We start from the raw sequence: 19769 nt of genomic DNA, 5'->3' as shown, positions 1-19769 counted from the left end.
AGAAAATTCCCTGTGAAACAAGCTGGAAATGAAAAGCATTTTCTGTCCCCTCACCTAAAGGCACTGTATGCCAATGGCAGACGGCAGCTGGAAATGGTCCCAAGCTGCTCTATCTCCAGCGTGCAGGTGTCTGCAAATGAGACCAGTACCCTTTTGGCATGAATATGCCTGTTAATCAAACTCAACAGCAGAGCAATTCTCTGTAATTCGTATGTAGAAACTGGTGGGAGAACGTCCAGCAGGCAAAACCTACAGACATTTGTAATTCTATGGATTCTTTTTCACATCCATCCATCCAATCAGTTTTCATATAAGAAGAAACAGTAATTTGGTGCAAAGCAATCATGTCACAAGACACACCATGTCTGCAGCAAAGAAAAAAGCTTAACAATTCACAACAAAGTCCTAACATAATGTCATTGCACTTGACAGCTCTCAAAACAGCAAAACATGTTCTTCTAACATTCAAACCTTACCAAATTTTCTGATTTCCAAAACTGAATCCCAAGATGTGTTTTTTGAATGTAACTGTTTTGAAACAATATTAGAGCTGTAAATACTGGATTGCCCAAATACTTCCATGAAATTAAATTTAACCAAACACAAGCAAGGGCTCCATGATTCTTAAGACCTGAAAAAAGAACACTTCTGTGGGAACCCTGTAGAACACTACCATTTGAAGGAAACAAACATGCATTTGTGCATGTTTTTACATACCGTCCTTCATACTTGAGATCTCTTGAGATCTCCAATGACGGCTTATTGCGTTGACCTCTACTGTCTTACTGTGTCCTTACACTCTCTGCCCTTGCTAAGCAACGGGTGATTCTTACCTACTACTCTGAATGCAAATTATATGTGTAAGGTATCATTATTTAATCCTGTCATCATACATCATCTACTGTAGTAGGACTTCAGTGGTTTATTAGAATTCTCAGGTCTTAATAATAGTATCAGCAATGGTCAGTGACAAAACTGAAGTCAGTGATGTGAAGAAGGGTAAAATCCACATTAAAATGGTCAGTAAAACCAAGAGTGACCTTAGAAAACAGTAAAAGATTGTGTGGATAGTCACAGCATTTTGTAGGAAAGGAAATGGAAACAGAAGAGCATTACTTGAGTATTACATTGTACAAGAACAAGCTGATACATTTGTTGGGAAAAACTGGGTTATTTTTTGATAAAAATTGTGATCAAATACAACAAAGTTTGTAAAATGTAATTTAGTTTAAACATCAGAATATGTAAATGAAGAGGTGGAAGAATGTTAGAAAGATGTCAAAGCACTTAAACATAGTAAATCTTCTTGTTCTCCTTTGAAACTTGATTTAAAATAAAAAAGTAAATAGCACTAAAATATTCCTTTAGTTATCAAATTCTGTGAGTATTTCAAAAAGACGTGAGTTTTCACTCTGTTTAAAGCAATGTGTCTGTAGGAACTACTCTGATTTGAAATTAGATATTTAATCTCTCTGTGCTCCAGTGATGACAGATGAACAGAGACCAAGGTCAAAATGTAGTTACCCTATCATATAAAATATTAGAAAAGAGAATCAATATATAGCTAAAAGCCAAGATGTAACAGCGTTCTGATTTCACGTCTAGGGTTTAACATAATGCTTGTCTTATTTGCACCACACTGTGAGCAGAGCTGCTTAAGACCTAGCTTTGCTGTGGCATTACAGCTGCTTGCTGATGTCGCAGGAAGAAGATAAAAATAAGTTCTATATCAAAGCCTCCAAATGCAAAGAGCTTTAAAATGCATTTAAAGAAATCAATTGCATATCTCAAAGATTGAAAAAGTAAAATTTGCATTCTGCATTTCTCATGTAAATGTACACTAGGAAAAATAGTTATAATAGTAATCCATTTCAATGGAAATAAAGTACTGTAATATTTATAGTCTGTGCCAGAGTTATAATGACTGTGAGGCGAGAAGTGAAGTGTCTCAGCATGTTCCACATGTTTTTAACACTGTTTCGAAAGGCTCTGGAGGCTATTAAATTTAATGAACCCATCTGCTATGAAATAGAGGTCCAAACATAATCAGTTTTCTCAGTGCCATATAATACAGATGGCATTCCATGTTCCACATCCCCAGCAGGAAATTTTATGTTCCTCTTTAAGTGCAGGACTTTTGTTTTTGTTTTTGATGTTTTAAACATCTTTTTGATGTATCACATATAGCATTTTATAGTGCAAATACCATATACAGCAATACACATGAAAAGTGTTAATTCATCAAAATAAAAATTGCTATTTCCTTACAACATTTTTTTCTAGTGACTTTGACAACTAGCAATTAGCTCTCTGTAGTAATATTCTTTGCCTAATGCAATCACTGAAAATTGCCCTAATAGTTCCAGCACTAGCGGTGGAGTAAAACAAACATGTAATTTATCAAATGAAATATACTTCGAAAGCTGAAAGTTACACATATACGTACATACATGCGCATAGGTGCTATCTTTGCTTATGCATGTCCTTATTTGTATATGCTGTGTTTGCATGGAACAATGCACAAATTCTTATTTAAAGTATCTATATTCCCACTAGGTCACTATGAACTTTATTTTCCTTCACACATCCCAATTTTCATTTCAGAGGTCTCAATTTGTGTGTCTTATTGAGACACGTGGCACTGTGACTTTTGTGTTTGTGTGATAGCAAGAGCTCTAAGCTCAAATTCAAGTGGCAGAGCATTCCTTGCACTGTTAGCACCCTGCTGCCTAACCTAAGTAAATCAGATGTGCATTTTCTAACAAAAAAGAACAACATGCATTGTTACTTTGAGCTGCATGTGAAAGATAATGACAGTGCATTAATTCTATTCAGTTGAGAGGTTTATTCATTTACTATCTTGAGCGCTCATTATGTTTCGACTTTTGACACAGATCTTACTGCATCTGAAACAGTTAATGTTGTTAATGGTATTTCATTTATTCTAGAGTCAGCAGTAAAACAAACAGATTAGAACTGTCTGGGACAAAGTGAGAACACTTAATTATGGAAACTGGAAATCTTGGCCACAGAATTCATAAAAGTCATGGTTCAAAGATTTTTTCTTTTTAATTTGACTGTCAATGAAGATTTCCACAGGCAGCCTGCTAATCATCAGTATAAAAACATGTTGCGCCTACGTATAAATATGTGCATAATCTTTTCTTATTGTATGTACAAGTAGCTGTATTGATCACCACCACTGTTAATGCTTCAAGCACTGTCCCAGATCTATAAGATCCCAGTGCAAATACAGCAGACCATAATTGCTGGACCAGATGGTCTGCAACTTCAAACTGCAATCATGCTCTTACAGAAGCTTTGAAAAAGATGAAATGGTCAGAGCTGTTATGTATTTCCAAGAAAGTTAATCCAGACTGAAGTGCTGATAAGAAGGCATTCCTTGGGCTACTTTCTCCTTTTTCTCCCATATCAGAGTCTTCAAAAGATCACTGCACATTTGTAGGAGACAAAGCAGAGCTTGAACAACCTTATTTTAAGAACAAACCTACCTGATGGAAAGCCTGATATCCATGCATGGGATTTTTCTTCCCTACCCCAATTCACTTAAATGTCAAAGCAAGAAAAGGAAATTCTCATGGGAACCTCAGAGTCAGTCAGTGGTGATGACATGCTCTGATAAAGAGCTGTAAATTATTAGAGATTAAGAGATGCTGGTCACAAAGGGACGGTTAGAGCATGTAACCAAGTCCAAGTGGGACTGAGAAAAAGTAGCACAGATTTCTAGTTTTTATAACGTTAAAGAAAAAAACAAACAACCAAACCCTGCCTGTGTGTAAACTTTCTTTTCACAACTGCTGATTAATGACATTTCCTGTCATTCAGTTCTGCAGTGATTACCAATATTTACTTGCTGTAGACATACATGAGCATTCTGAGCACTCTGATGCATTTTAGTGCACTCCAGTACTACAATTTAAAAGTTAGTTTTGAAATAGAGGCCCAGGGAACATTTTACTGTGATAAAAATGCTAATTATACACACTTATTATAATAGCACAATTAACTTGTGCCACCAAAAGTATTTGAAGATATCTCAGGGAATAGAAGCTAGTGGAAATGGGGTACTATTTAATTTTTTTTACTTCATAAAAGCTCTTCTGTGCATTGAACACAAAGAAAACTGTGTGAATGGAAGAAGCACTAAACAGTATTTTTATACCACAGCAGAAACTCCTGGATGGAAATAATGTCAGCATAATAGCTTTTAGTCTGTAGGACTTGCTGTTATATCTCTGTATATTATACACAGGATTTCATGTATACAGCTTCCCTTGCTTCTCTGGAACTGGCTCAGAATTCATCCTTTGAAAAATAACTGCATCCCAGAATCTAAATTTCCATACTTAAAACATTTGGATTCTGATATAATAGCTATCTGAGAAACATGAACTTCCTATACTTCCTACTGAATTTCTGCAAAAAACCTGAACCAGAGTAAAAAGTATGCCTACATAGAACTTGATTTTTTTTTTTAGGGATGAAGATTAACAAATTGGAATTGTTTTACCATATATGTAATAACATTGTTGTAACATCCATCATAAACATTTCAGAAGTACTTAGGCTAGGCTTTAGCTCAGTGGAGCTACCTCAATTTACTGCCTCCATAAGGGGAAAGAAGGTTCTTGGACAGGCTGCCTAACTAGCACAGTATCAGCGTCTTCGTCAGAAAATATTTTTAAAAAAATCCTGCTTCAAAAAAAGAAAGGAGGGATATAATTTTTTGGGATGGTTATGTTGTTGCTTTTGTTTGGTTTGTTTGTTTTTTTAATAGCAATTGTAGACTTGAACTAAAATCCATAAATTAATATATGTCTATGAGAAGGTGGAGATAACACAAATGAAGAATCTACATACAGTACCTTTAACACTGAAGAAAAGTATAAAGAGTAAATACCACTTACCATTCATATTATGATAGAACATGACCTGTAATGACTCAGAACACTTTTTTCTAAAAAACCCCCTAACTCTTAAATTCTGAAGTACTGGCCAGTCATCTCAAAATATTAAATGAAACAATAATTTGCTCTTCTTATGTAAAGGAATCTTCTGAGATAACATGGTAACATATGCCTGAATCTGTTCACAGCTTGAAACTAATAGCCTGAAGGAGATGAACTCAATGGTACGTTAGAACCAGATAATATATTCAGGTACATATATGAGAAAAAAATTTCACCAAGAACAGTCAAAGGTCCAAGTAGGTCAAATCATATTCTCCAATATGCAAAATCTCAATCACAAGCTTTTAAACAGAGGGAACTCAGTAGTCAGTCCAGTCTTTTTTTCTTCATTTCCTGCAGCAAAAAGTAATGTTTCTCCACATTCCAGATGCTAACAAGAGTTAAGGGCTTCTGTGCTTTATAGATGATTACCTATAATCCCTAGGGACTACCTCTATGTATTATTTCACTTGACTATTCTGATGCTCAGGTAATTTTCATTTCCCGCACAGTATATTCACTTGTATTGACTTACTATAGATGTACATATGTTTAAAAGAAGTCTTTGGTTCATTCTCAGAAATACTTTCATACTTTTAGAATTAATATCTAGTCAGGAAAGAGTACATTTGGAAGCTTTCATTTAGAAATCCAACTCTGTTTTTATAAGCAGCCATTATGGTATTTTCTGAAGCATTATGTACTTAGTGATGTTGAAGCAGCAATATCAGATCCCAATGTGACCTGCTTTTGAGGCAAAAAAGTTCCATTGAGACTAATCTGCAGGAATATAGTCCAGACCTCGCTGTCTATGCCTCACTGTGCACAGGTCCCATCTGCAACCATCCAAGATGGCCTTTACAGCACCTATGGGCTACACAGCTGAATGCAAACATGTAGTAAATCACCTCTCCTGTTTGACTCCACAATCAAGAATCATCTGCCTGTCTCCTCACTCTGGACAGCCCAATCACCCCTTTCCATCTAATTGTACAGATCCAACAAACTTTTTTCTAGCATGTATCAAACTGCTTATTATAGAAGCACAAACAGAAAAGAGACTAAACTCAGAGAAAAGCGTGGAATTCGGGATCAGAGGACTCTGAATCATAAGACTAGACACTGGATGGCATATATCACATACTTCCATCTCAACATTGGCATATATCACATACTTCCATCCCAACATTTCAGGCTAAAGATACAGGCATCACTTAAGCTACAAGCCTATTACAGGACTGGCACTCCAATCGTTGTGAAGCTGACTTTACAACTAGACCAAGATAAGACCGTAAAGACTATTTCTCAAGTGAATGACTAAACCAAGTACAATGAAGAATCATCCTAATTTTCCACAGACCTAAGCTGAAATTATTTCAGAAATCTGTGTGTCACACTTCACTTGTGTGTCAAAAGACTTTTCTTCCAAAAAAAAAAAAAAAGGCTTTGAGTCACTGATAATGTTTTCAACATGAAATCCTGGGGTTAAGGGAAGAAACATGAAAACATGAAGAATTTTCTGATGGAGGGTAACTAAAACTGACCCGAGGAGCTGGCTGGTTACTTCTTCAAAAAGGCAGGAAAATCTGGAGGGAACAAAGTCTAAGGGCAGCAAAAAAGAAGCCAGTTCAGCTGCTTGTGAAGCAGCGAGTCATCCAGAGAGGTCTAGTCTCAGTTACTTTATAATCCCTTCAGCTATCAGAGGTGCTATCCTAACAGTGCCAAAGGCAACACAGACCTGACGTACATATAGGTTCCTCCGTGTTACATTTTCTGCATGTGGTATCTTGTCAGGGATTTCCAGCTCTATAAATGCTTTTTTTTCCTAACAGTAAGGAAGCACCTCAGAGTGTCAAAGCTAGGCTGAAGAGGCAGTTATATGAACATTTTGCAGACATCCTCTTACAGGAAAGGTGAACAGATGCAGGAATCAGATGCCTTGTTTTAGTAGCAAAATGCTTCTGGGAACATTCCTAAATGGTTATCAAACACTTAAATGGCCTAACTTCTGGCTTTCACAGATGACTTTGTCCTGTACAAATACTGGATGAGAACAGGCTGGGGCATCAGGGGAAATGTTTTGTATCCTAGGACTATTCCTGTCCAGCTTCTTTCTGTCTGGCTCCTAGTATGTTCCAGCCTCATGTTGCTTGCTCAGAAACAGCCCAGCTGGCCAATTAGCTCTGATATTTGGTGAGAAGGGAATGGGGGAGTACATTTCATCCTGTTAGGGCACAGTGACACTGATTACAACCATTTATATATAGTCCTGAGAATCTAGCAATGACTGTTCTGACACAGCTGGATGACAAGAACATTTAAGTCTTCTGGAAATACACTCCTAACCTGGCAAGGTCCAAGAAGCAGCAGCCATGGTGAAGTGGGGACACAAACTGTTTATGAAAATCAACAAGTAATGTGATGCAGAGGATTATTTAGATGGCACTTCCAATGCCAAAACACTAGAGATTGCCACGAAATCTGTCTCTGAAAATAGCTCTCAGGCAGCTTTAGCTGAGGCAGAAGCACATCTGGTTTGTTACAAGGTTCCCTTCATTGCTATTTCCAGAGTTATGTATGTGACTACCCTAATTTATCCTGTTGCTTTGTCTATGAGTTTTTTTGAGGGGAGGAGGATGGTAGAGGGAGCAGAAAGGCAGTTTGCAACTAAGCAGATCACTGTATTCTATTTTTAAATCTCTTCCTACAGCATCCAGCCCATTAGGGTCCTGAGCGGAGTTGTCAGAACCTTAAAATATGTGCGTGCATGTGAGTATGTGTGTGTGTGTGTACATACATGTGTGTATAGTGACATTAATTAGCCTAGTCAAGAGAGTGAGAAAAGAATAGAAAGAAGGACCTAGAAGTATTTTATTTTGATTGCAGTAAATCAGCTTTTGTTTGGATTTAAACAGTTCCTTTATTCAAATATGTAAGAGCTCCATTGTTTTTTATTTTCCCGTTTTCTGAGATTCCTTCTCTATGCTCCCTCTAGTGTTCTTAAATTCACTTGCATTTACTCGCCCCTGCTGTATCCATTTAGTATTTCACACCACATTAAGCTGTCCATTTTCCTTAGCCTTTCCACAACCTGCAGGAGAATCACTGAAATGTAGACTAACTTTTCTGAATATTTTTCTCCCTGCAATATTCAAAGAAATACAGATTAACAGATGAAAGAGAAAATAAAGTGCAAAATTATTTCTGAAACAGCATTTTGTACTTTGTTGGTAGGGAGGACTTGGTGCTCAGCAAGGACAAAGATTTTGTTTGCAACATTTTCAGTGCAAGATTCATAGGTGAATGACAAAGAGATTTGCACTAAAACACCACTTACATGGATCTCTTCCTGCTACTCTCTCTAGCAAATACTCAAACTCCCTTCAACACACACACACACACACTGATTACTTCAAGCATATAAAAGCAAGAAGTGAGTAAGAAATAGGTTTTCCTAGTCATCTCCTCATTTCCAGGGATGCCCTGAAGGGACAGTGATAATAGGTAGTTTCTGTTCATCTCAACCTTATGTTTTAGTAGAAGAGAACAAAAAGGAGACTGGATTCAATTGTTCTTTAAAAAAAGGAAATAGATATAAGTAAGTTCACCCTAAAGCAGTATTTCGAAGCAACTTTTTGTTTTGCCTTCATAACTGCAGTTTTGGTATTTATTTTACACTACCCATGGCCACAACTGAAGAATAGAAAAGACCTAATCAAATGTGAAAATGAAGCAAAGCTCTATTTGCAGGTTGTGTTTTTTTTTTTTCCCCTAGAATATGTTTGTACTGATTTAAAACTAAACCTTCTAGAAGCATTATAGACTCAAAACAAAAGAAACAAAGTAACAACACCCCCTAAATATGAAACTGAAGATGATTAGATTCTCCTGTCTTGCCCCATCTTCATGAAAGTAAAGATCTAAACCAAAAAGAAACAAACAGCTTTGCCTCCAATCATCTGTAATCTTGCATTCATTATATTGAATACTTAGCATAATTTGTAATAAGTGAGAGATATTTTCTACAAACTCTTGTTCTATGGATAATATACAAACCAAAATATATTAATTGGATCGAAAGAAACATAATAAGAAAAAGAAAGTTGATTTAAAAAAAAAAAAAAAATTTCAGACCAACCAATGAAATTGGTTTATAAAAAAAACCCTTTATCTGCAAATCTGATGATTTACCACAGCAGATACAGAAGTATCATGAATGCTCAGTCACTGCATAACAATGTTCTGTTCCAATTCTAATGTTTCACAGGAATGTCAAAATCGGACATTTACGACAATTTTGTTAGCATATCGCCCATTCAATCCACTTTCAAAGGCAGAATCTTCTCGTTATTCTTCCACAAGACTCTACAGCTGTCCCCTAGACACTGACCCAACTTCATGTACTAAACATACTGATTCTTGTCGGTCTATGCTTTTATACTGACATATTCATCGACACGTTAAAACATTAGAAAAAGTGGTTACTCAGTCCAAGCAACCTCTGTTCAATGCCCATTTTTTATTAATAAAAGTACATTCAGAGGTCAAAAATTTTAAATTATGCTGTTACTCGTGTTTGTTTAATTATTTTCTATATAATTCACAATGAATAAATATCTGCTAAGGTTCAGTAATCTTGAATTACTTACCTGTAACATAAAGATACAAAGTTATGACTCTTACACTGAATTATCACATTCGAGAAATAGAAAGCAGATGCACAATTAGTGTTTCTACCACAATAATTGTGCTCCTAATTCCTCACTATATGCAGTAAGCCTATATTAAATGCTTTATCATGCAGACTTACAGTGCTGTCAATATACGCTTCAGTCCATACCACATCATGCTCTTGGTCAATAACCTTTGGTCGGCTAAGAACGTGGAGATATTCCATGACATTCTCTTGAACATCAGCTAAGGTAGAGATCTGAGTAAAAAACCCTGTGAATAGACACAATTCTAAGTTATAAACCAGGCAGAACAAAGTAAGGAAGACTGTGACAAAGAATATGTGGTTTGTGTTTGTTATGTTTCCAAAGAAGAAATGCAAAAAAAAGGAATGTTTCATAAAAAGCAGCCTTGAACAGTAACAATTGGTGAAAACACAGAAGTCTGTTAAACCTTTGGCCAGTCTTGAAGGACTGAGTTCCCAACAATGCTATGAACAACTGCACTGCCTGTCCTTTATTTCAAGAAAACTTTGTTGTTTAATGGTAAAGAAGCTCGAGGGTAATTTTTTTTAATGCTGCACACTTTAAAAGTTAGAACTGGTATTAACTTTGTCCAACAACGTCTCACTCAGTTTGTCCAGTTTCAAGGAACATTACAGATTAGAACTACAGTAACAGAAAAGTAGTTGTGTATGCTCTAAAATGCTTATCCTTATAGGATATGGCTAAACATCAGATAATAGTAATAAGTTATTTACAAATGGCAGGTCTAGACTACAACTAGAATTGCTTGGTTTAGTGATCACAGCTTTGTTAATCCTTTAAAACATCTACAACCTGACAGCACTAACAAGAGCAGAGGCTACAGCTATCTGAGCTGTCACCACTTCCTTTTCAGAGCTTAGATGTCAAGTATCTTTATACATCACAAACTTGGCATCTGGAGCCCACATCACGCAATGGTAACGAAGGACTGACAAATTTGAAGGCTACAGTTTCATCAAGCCTTATTTAAATGCATCACTTCCCTTTCATATACTTTCCTTTTCTTTAACAAGAAAAGGCCAATATAGAATTTTCATGAAAGAGGCCTTGCTACAATTTTAGTGTTATGACAAGATCACAACTCCTGTGGAGCTGGAATAGGGCTTCAAAATAGAGCTATTTTCTGTCTGAGGTTCTGAAAGCTTTTTCAGCTGTACAGTAAGTTTAATTAGGAAATCTATGAATTGTTGGCTTATAACACTTATGGAAAAAAAGCAATGTGTAGACTACTCTTTCTGAAATGCTGCCTGCTCCAATTTTGAGACCGCTCAGTCTCCCAAGTCAAAGTATGTTTTTTCCTTCCTATGAGTAATAAGGGACAGTTCACTATCTAGTCCTATTAATTTGCTCTAAATGTCAATAAATAGTCAAAATATGATTATTTGCCACATGAGCTATTCATATAGATAATCTCATAAATTATATATATACGTATGTATATATGGACACTCTCGTTTATAATGCTTTTAATCAAGGATTCAAAATACTTTCAGAACTGCATGGACCAGTCATTTTATAGGTGACTTTCTACTTTTTCCTAAAGCAGTTCAGAGTGCTTGAATTTTGGTATGTCTCATTTCAGAAAGCTTAAAAGAGATCGATATTCAGAGGCCATATTTAGCACTGTTCACATGTTTCAAGTTACATACTCAAAAGCACAGGCCATTCAGAAATTCAGAAAAATCAAACAGAAGCACAAATACACTAATCTGCCTTTTTCCTTTCTTCCTCCATCTTAGACCAGCGTACAATCGCTGTGAGGACTAACACACTAAAAGGAAAGAACATACCAACTCTGATCATTTCCCTGTAGATTTAAGGCAGGGGACCTCCATGTATGTTCATCTCTCCTTTTATCAAACACATATTTTCGGTTTTCCTTATGGACAAGTTTTCAGTTGTCCTCAAGAACAAACTTAGTGACTGTTTTTTTCAGCTTTTCCTATGCAGTCTTGCCTCATCACTCCAATACTATTTGTTACGTTGAGTTCATGTACTTTTCAGTACGTGTTATGCCAGTATTTCAACTTCTCTTACAACAGTGTGCAAAATTACAGTTGGAGCAAAGATTGCCTTGCACTGAGTTGTGTACAGTGAATACGACACCACCTGCACTTAAACACTAACTATATATAATCATAATAAATAATGCCTGAAAAGTCAAAGTAGATGAACTACCTGAAAAAATCTGTATTGTATCCAAGGGGATAGAAAAGTATTTTCTTACCCTTTCAGGGTGAAATCATAGTTAGTTAACAGTTTTTAATGTCATACTTCATTAAAATCAAAACCTTAAACATTCATTTAAGAAGCTCCTGGATGTCTATGCCTGGAAAATTCTTTAATCACAGACTATATAAATTACCTCTGCATTCTGATTGCCTCCTGAAATGTTTTAATGTCAGTTTTTCAAGTGAAAAAATTTAGCTAGATTACACAAACAAAAAGGGGGGGGAGGGGAACAAAAACAACAACAACACCCAAACAAACAAAAAACAAACAAGAAAACCAAACAAAAACCAGAAACAAACAAACAAAAAACAAAACCACAAAAACAGAACAATCTGAAACACTTCAGTATTGCACCAATACAGGTTTAAACGTGCTACAAGACACTGATAATACTACTGGATTTAAAAATAAAAATATTTTCTTCTTTTCTTTCATTTAGAAGACATCCATCTGGACCAGGTACACCCCACATGAGCAGACACACCTACTTGAGCAAACATACTTGCAAACCATATCTCTTAACTGCACAATAAACAATTTTCAGCCTAATTTCCTAAAACTAAGAGACTGTAAGTCTGAATCAATTTCATATAAAACCAATTTTATATTAACTTCACAAAGAATAAAGGTCTCAAAGACAAGTGAAAATTTGTCACTATCCTAAGACAGAAAGAAGTGACATTGAGCATCCTATTTTGGAGCAGCCAGATGGTAGATCAGAGCACGTGGACTGGCATGCGCGTCACTGCGGGCCAGCCGTGCAGCGCTCCTTGCCCAGCGAGTACGACAGCTGACGAAGTCAAGGTTAGCAAGTGGAAGAAAAGGGATTAGTGTGAAAAAAAAATCCTATTTTTTAATTGTATCTGTGTTTCACAGATTTATTCATATATCAGGCTGCAACAGATGAAAAGTTGAAAGAGTGTGTTAGAGACTTTATTCCTTTTAATCAAGTTGCTTCAAATAACTGAATTGAGTGAAATGTAAGAATTGCTGCTAAAGATATATAAAAGACAAGACTTAGATGAAGACGGTGTCATAAGACACCACCATATGGATTCTCTCGAGGTTTTTTATAATGTGATCTCAGAGTTCGGTTTCATTTGTAATTTCTGGGAAAAGTTCCTTTCCTGCAATGAAGATTTTGTCTGTTTAATCTCCTTATGAATAATGTTTGCGTTCTGTAGCTCACTTTAGAAAAATCTACAATGATTTTTTAATTTCCCCATACTCATGCAATATGAACAATTAACAATCTAACTTCTATGAATTTCTGGTTCATCTATTTACTATGTTTCTACAAAAAAGTTGTTGTACTTAAGTTTTAAGCGGCCTTTAAAACAAAGCAAAAAAAATTCCAAAAGCTACATAAATTATTTTCCCCCTATTTTTAACACTTGTTCTAATATATTTTTTTAATCTCCTCCTAATGGGAAAACTCTACCAAAAGTTACTATATTATAGCTAGGGACAGTGTTAGGTTACATTCCCTTAGTTAATTTTCACTGTATATTTAGATCTTTTGATGATTCATGTTTGTATCTATGTGCAACAAATGACAAATCTCACAAGAATTAGCTTCCTACACTGTTAAATTTCTCTTATCTAGATATCAGAGGTATTCCATGGATTTAAAAACTTTACTCTTCGGATAATCAAGTTTAATCATCAGATATAGATGCTCTGAAGTTCTTGAGCACAGCTGCTGAGGCCACACAAGCAACAGCAGCAAATCCATGCTTAAATTTTTGCATTCTAACACCTGCTTCTCAGCTCCCTGGTGTGTGAATTATGCTACCTTACCACCAGAGCTACTTTTTTTTTCCTCTCCATCAGGAAAAAAAAATGTGAAGGAAATGGGTAAGTTTCAGTAATGACAAGCATGAGATATGTATAATATGTTGTTAAAGACAGACGCTTATGCTCTGCAAGTGGGCTGCCTTTCTGTACTACACAGTCCTTACAATTGTTTCAGAAGACTTCTTTTTCTCTAAAATGTCCAACATTAGATTCATAACTTTTCAAAACGCCTCCTGTGGATTTTTACATGGAGTGCAGCACTTTTCATTTTCTGGACACTGTATAAAATAGATGCAACATTCTTGCAACTAATAAAATATCAGAATTACAAAAAAAAAATCTGCCTTGAGTAGGGAGTAAGGAGGGAATTCATTGTTTCACTGCAGCTGTAAAACTCCCATGGAGATTCCCCCCTGCCCCCCCACCTAAGAGGCCTCTCAAGCAGGTGACCAGTGTCTGTAACTGGCTGCCTGCCACCTCCCGCCAGAGCCCCAGTGCAGGAGGCGCTGGGGTCATGCTCATAATGGGAATGGATCTGACTGGGGCTTCCTGTGTGCAGCTTGCCTGCCCTAATACAATAATCTATAAACTGCTACAGCTGGGGCACCATTTGCCTCAAGGCTGATCTGTCCTCTGCTGCAGTTACAGCCGCTATCAGACCTCCGACAGGCAAAGCATTTCTCCCTACATTGCTTTCTCAGCCTCTGCTCCTTTGTACTGATGAGCCCTCTCCTTTGTCCATTTTACAATATGCCAACCACAGTGATGATCCATAATAAAAACTTAAAAAAAAATAATTATAATTAAAACAGAAACTGTCACATTACTAATGCAATACAGAATTTTACTGAAAAAAAATAAAAAAAAACACGTTTAAGCCTGGCTGTTTTGTTAGTAAGTAATGCATTAAGTCACATCTTTACAGCTTTCTGCTGGAAGTGACCACTAAGGGAAAACGTAGTACCTGCTTACTTTAAAATCTGGCACATGCACGTTGAGTGGTAGGAAACTTTTACCTTAGTTTACTTCACAAAATTAGTAATTCTTTTTTTTTTTTCTTTTTCTTAACGGGCACTTGCTTATGATACAGAAGAGTAAATTGCTTCAAATTTCACAAACTGCTCTAGAGGGACTTTGAGGTTCCTGAGTGTTTTAATGTATTTAAAATGGTATGGTGTTTTGCTTCATTAAGCCGACTCCCTCTAGATATGTCCTACTTATACAGAAAAACATGCTCGGGGTTTTCAAGGTTTCACCATCACAATCTAGAAGCTAAAGAATTTTTGCAAGGTAGTATGAATTTCCCCTGTGACCCATTCCAAAGGAAAGGACTGCTGTCCACTGTCCAGTCAGCTGGAAACCCTGCAAACAGCCTTCATCTGTGTTGTGCTTCCAAGGGGAAAATCACTGCAAGGAAAATTGATTTTAGGGTCATTGACCTTCAGTGACAATGACACACTCTGGCCTACCCATGCAAGTAGCAAACTGCTGTCCAGCCATTCAGCCACTCTTTAGACCAGCTTTTCTGCACTCCTCATCTGTCTCTGCTGCAATCCTTTACTTCACTAAAAGAACACGGACAAGCTGTAGCTGAAAACTGTAAGGAAAAACTCTAAATCCATACTGCCTGACATAATTACTTATGCTGTTTCCAATTGCGATTTTCAAATCTATAGAAAGGTATTTAGTTAGTGATCAGAGTAGAAGATTTTTGCATTGTAAGCTATCAGAGAGCAGGTATTTTAACTATTAAACTGAGAGAAAAAAAAATCATAGAAAAAACAGTCATTGAACTGTTTAGCTGATTCGTATGAGTAAGATTCTGACTCAAAGCACCATGGCTCTGAAAAGAACAAAGTAGTCCTGAAGAATGACAAAGGTGACCACTTTTCTCCTCTGGGAATAAGGAAGACGTGGACCAGATGATCTGCTAAGGCAGTTTCTATTGCCTGGTCTTAATTTGAGTTGCTGTACTTAGATCTTTATGAATCTGTAGAGCTGGGCTAAAAAGCTAAAAGATTTTGTTGATTAAATTGTCTTCAAAAAGATGCTTCAAAGGATTCTTATACTATTATTTAAACTAAATTATGGTGTAATATTAGCTGATTAAGACAAGACTTCAAACTGAGTAATTTCCATCAGCTGGACATAACAGTAGTTAAAGAAATAATGACTAAATGGATAGCACCTGATGCAATTCATCATAATGTAATGTGGCACAAAGGAAAAAAAAAAAGAATTTTCTTTTTCCCAAGAGGAAAAGAAAAACCTGAAGATTAATTAGGGCTTCTTTTTTCTTTTTCTTTTTATTTTTTTTTTTTTGGTGTGTGTATGTTGGTTGGTTGTGGTTTGTTGTTGTTGGGTTTGTTTTGGTTTTGTTTGTTTGTTTATTTGATCAATCATTCGTACATTAGTCAATCCTTTTACCATAGCATCTCAGCATCTTACATGTTTTAATGCTCCTTCCTTAAGGAATATAAAACCGTTTTTTTAATTACACTGTCAGTTCCTCAAGGGACAGGATGTCTGGTGTTTTACTGTGCCTAACTCAACAGGACTTGTATTCAATGGTCTCAGGAATCAAACTAGCTCTGAGTAATAAGAGCTATAATAGAACAAATGTTTTGAAATTAATGTTTGTTCTCTGAAAAAAAAAATCACATAGTCAAATGCTTCATACATATTTTAAGATAAAAACACATTTCAATTTGGTTTTTTTGTTTGTTTGTTTGTTTTTTGTTTTGTTTTTTTGTTTTTTTTTCTTAAATTGTATGTTCCAGGATAAATCAGTGTTTTCCTTTCCTGGAAAAAAAACCAAGCCATCCTCTCGGATTAGTTGTCAGTGACACCTTATCTATAGAAGGGTCAGATACAAAGGCTTGCTAATAGAGTTTTGAAACAAGACTTTCACAGTTGAAGGTTAACGAACCTTTGTTAGCACAGGCCATCCACTTCAGGTTATCAGCAAAAGCAGCTTCTCTTCCAATCAGATAGGTAAAAATACGAACCTGAAAGTAGAATGCAAAAAGATGAAGGAAATTAGTACTGCATTTAAAACTTATACAGTGGTACTTCAGATACAAATGTGTAATGCATACGGATAGGTCTTTTTTAAGAAAGTGGCCCTGGTTAACCAGCACAGAAGGTTAAAGAAATCTCTCTGCTAGTAATGTCTTTGTTACAAAATGTGACTTGTTCTATGTAACAGAATGGCTGATCTCTTTGGATGTTTTAAACATCTGAGATTTAACCAAAGTTACTTTCAAATGGTTAAAGTACAAGTTAGAATAAACTAAAACCATTGGGGTACAAGGCAAAACTACATGTTTCATACAAATTTGTGCTGCACTTATGATTTCAGAAAATTGCTATGGTGGGGAGGAAGAGGCACTTAAGAAATACTTCTGCAGAGTTTTAGCTAGATAAAAAAGGAATGGGAAAGGAACATGTTGTTCAGACCTTCCTCTACCCCACTAACACAAGTTTGCATGGTACTCGCAGCCCCTCTGTTCAGGCTGTGTCTGGAACCACGTGTGTGTGTGCTGAGCAAATAAATCACCGACCTGGGTCCCAGCATATTCCAGCTAGAAACCCCACACAGTACCATACCTTCTTCATGTACCATCTGATATAGCTGGGTGAGATAACAAGTCTCACTTGATCCGAGGAAACTCCCAGCAAGAGAAATGGGAATAGCACCTGACAGCTGCAGCTAAAGCCCACATTCTGCCCACTGCAGCCCTTGCCACGCTAAGGTTTATGCCTCTCATTTCACATGCCTAAACTTCCACAACCATTTTCCTATTCCCTAATGATTTGTACAGGCAAAAGTGGCTGAGTGAATACTGGACATATTAACAAGTCAAACACAAAGTGATTATTTCTCTCTATTCCATTGTAAGACCACATCTGCAGTACTGAGCTCAGTTTTGGATTCCCCCATACATGACAGATGCTGACTAGCCGAAGAAGACAAGACTCTTCTTGAAGGTAGACTCTAAGAGGACAAAAGTCAGAAGAAGTTCCTAAACAATTCCAATTCAATATAAGGAAAAACATTTTTATGGTAAGGGTGATAAAATATTAGAAAACTTTGCCCAGAGATGCTGCAGAACCTGCATCCTGGGAGATATCAAAAATTTGACAAGTTCCTGAGCAGCCTCACCTAACTTCATGTGCTCTGAGCAGGGGTTCTTTTCAGCCTAAATAACTGTATGAAATTAGCAATATTTTACAGAAGAGACTCAAAATGTCACTGATTTTGTAACAGAATAACTTGTTTTATATTTTGCTTATTTCAAAGGCAAAACAAAAAGATTAAATTAGGACTGGAAATTAGCAATTTGTACATGTAAACATGGTGTTATTGTTATGTATGAGATGAAAGAAAATGATTAATTCCATACTGTAACACTAAAAATTGCAACTCAATCTAACATCAGATGCTTTTATCAGTATGCTTAATAGAACCATCATTATCCAAACTTTTTTACAGAAACTCTATTACTATTATTAAAAAGCTGTACACAAGAAAATATGCTCCAGAACATTTTATTCAACAGCTAATTGGATCTCACATTCACAAAACAGACATGCTTCAATTATACAGAAAGCTGATTACACAGAAAGAAAAGTCATGATGTGAGAAATTCATGAAGACCTCTAATTCATTTGCAATTTACTTAAAAATCAGAGAATTAAATTCTTTATAGTATTTTTAAGTAGCACTTTTATCTCACAATGAGAAATTATTTGTGGAATATAACCCCTTTATATTAATTTTATATATATATATATATAATTTTTTTTTTCATGGAAGAAGTTTTAAAATGTCTTTGAAAGTCTTCCTCTTTCCTGTCAGTTGTGATACTATATTCCCTCACTGCCCTTTTGTCCATTTTCTTAATGCCCAGACCTGGTTTCTAGGCATTTATTGTGTTTTACATTGTTATCATGCCTAGAGACCACATTTCAATCACAAAACTTTTCCATCTTTCAAACAGAAAACGTACATAGAAGTCAATCATGATTCATATCATTTAAATGGTATATACACTGATTGTGTAGTGTTCTTAATTAGTTTGAATCAAACAGTATGCATGATTCTACTCTAAGACTCTAAAGAATGCAGCATTAAACAAAAGAATGGTACTTTTATCCCTTGTTGATGGCTACTGAAAGTATTAATAAAGAAAATCTTTATGCTCCAAACACATGTGGAAGCACACAGTGACATTTATACCATCAAAATACAGCATAAATCACTGTCACTATTTATCTTCCTGAAAATGATGCTTGAATATAGCCTATGATGAGACTGAACACATCTGAGAGACTTATATTTAATGATCTGCTTTAATCTATAAAGAATCAAACTGCACTGTGTTCCTAATAAAAGGAGGCCAGCCTTATCTAAAAGCACGAGCAGTAAGCATGATTATAGGCTTAGGCAGCAAATAAACTGCATTAAACCTACTAAAAAAAATTTCAACAAATCGGTATCATAGATCATCATGAGGAGTGGGCTGCCTCAGTGATACTGTTGCGAGGACTTTAATGATTTTTCTCTGAGTACACTTTATGCATATAGTTTACAAGGTATCTTCAGTTTCACTAGGAAATATTTTAAGCATCATAAAAAACCACTGCTAATTCTTTGGCACCACTTGAAAAAATAAAAATAAAAGCTAGAGAGAACTAGCACAGAGGATGAGTGAACGGAATTTATTAAGTGATGCTTCCCTTCCCTCTCCCAATGAGCTGTGTATTTTTCTCTATGCACTTTTCACTGAGTATGTTATACACATGATGTTTACCAGTATCAACATGAAGTATAACATCTTTTATAAAATGAAATATAAGGTAAACTATAATTTTAAAACACTATCTCTATACTGCTCGTTACTTAACAGAATGACCTACTATTCACAGTAGCTTCATAAGAAAATAACCCTGTAGGGTCACAGGAAAGTATTTTAGTTAAAAATAATGCTACTGTTACACTGAAGTTTTTATTTCACATTGACCGTAAAGATACATTAATAGCTTTTAT

At 35.9% G+C, this 19769-nt stretch overlaps 1 protein-coding gene across 9 annotated transcripts in view; it reads right to left on the bottom strand.

Annotated features, from left to right (window-relative positions):
- Positions 1-19769, bottom strand: part of CACNA2D3 (calcium voltage-gated channel auxiliary subunit alpha2delta 3) — a 458229-nt gene that overhangs the window by 133467 nt on the left and 304993 nt on the right. For all 9 annotated transcript variants that reach the window (XR_010475065.1, XR_010475064.1, XM_065075322.1 and 6 more), the window contains 2 exons: positions 16647-16725; positions 9781-9914 (listed from right to left, as the gene is read on the bottom strand). Coding sequence is in view for 7 of the 9 variants with exons in the window: in XM_065075322.1 (XP_064931394.1) it covers positions 9781-9914; positions 16647-16725 (213 nt within the window). In the remaining 2 variants the exon portion in view is untranslated. The remainder of the gene's footprint in view (positions 1-9780; positions 9915-16646; positions 16726-19769) is intronic.

The sequence above is a fragment of the Columba livia genome, chromosome 10 (assembly GCF_036013475.1).
Source record: "Columba livia isolate bColLiv1 breed racing homer chromosome 10, bColLiv1.pat.W.v2, whole genome shotgun sequence".
Taxonomy (NCBI): Eukaryota; Metazoa; Chordata; class Aves; order Columbiformes; family Columbidae; genus Columba; species Columba livia.
This window is presented reverse-complemented; position numbering and strand designations above follow the sequence as displayed.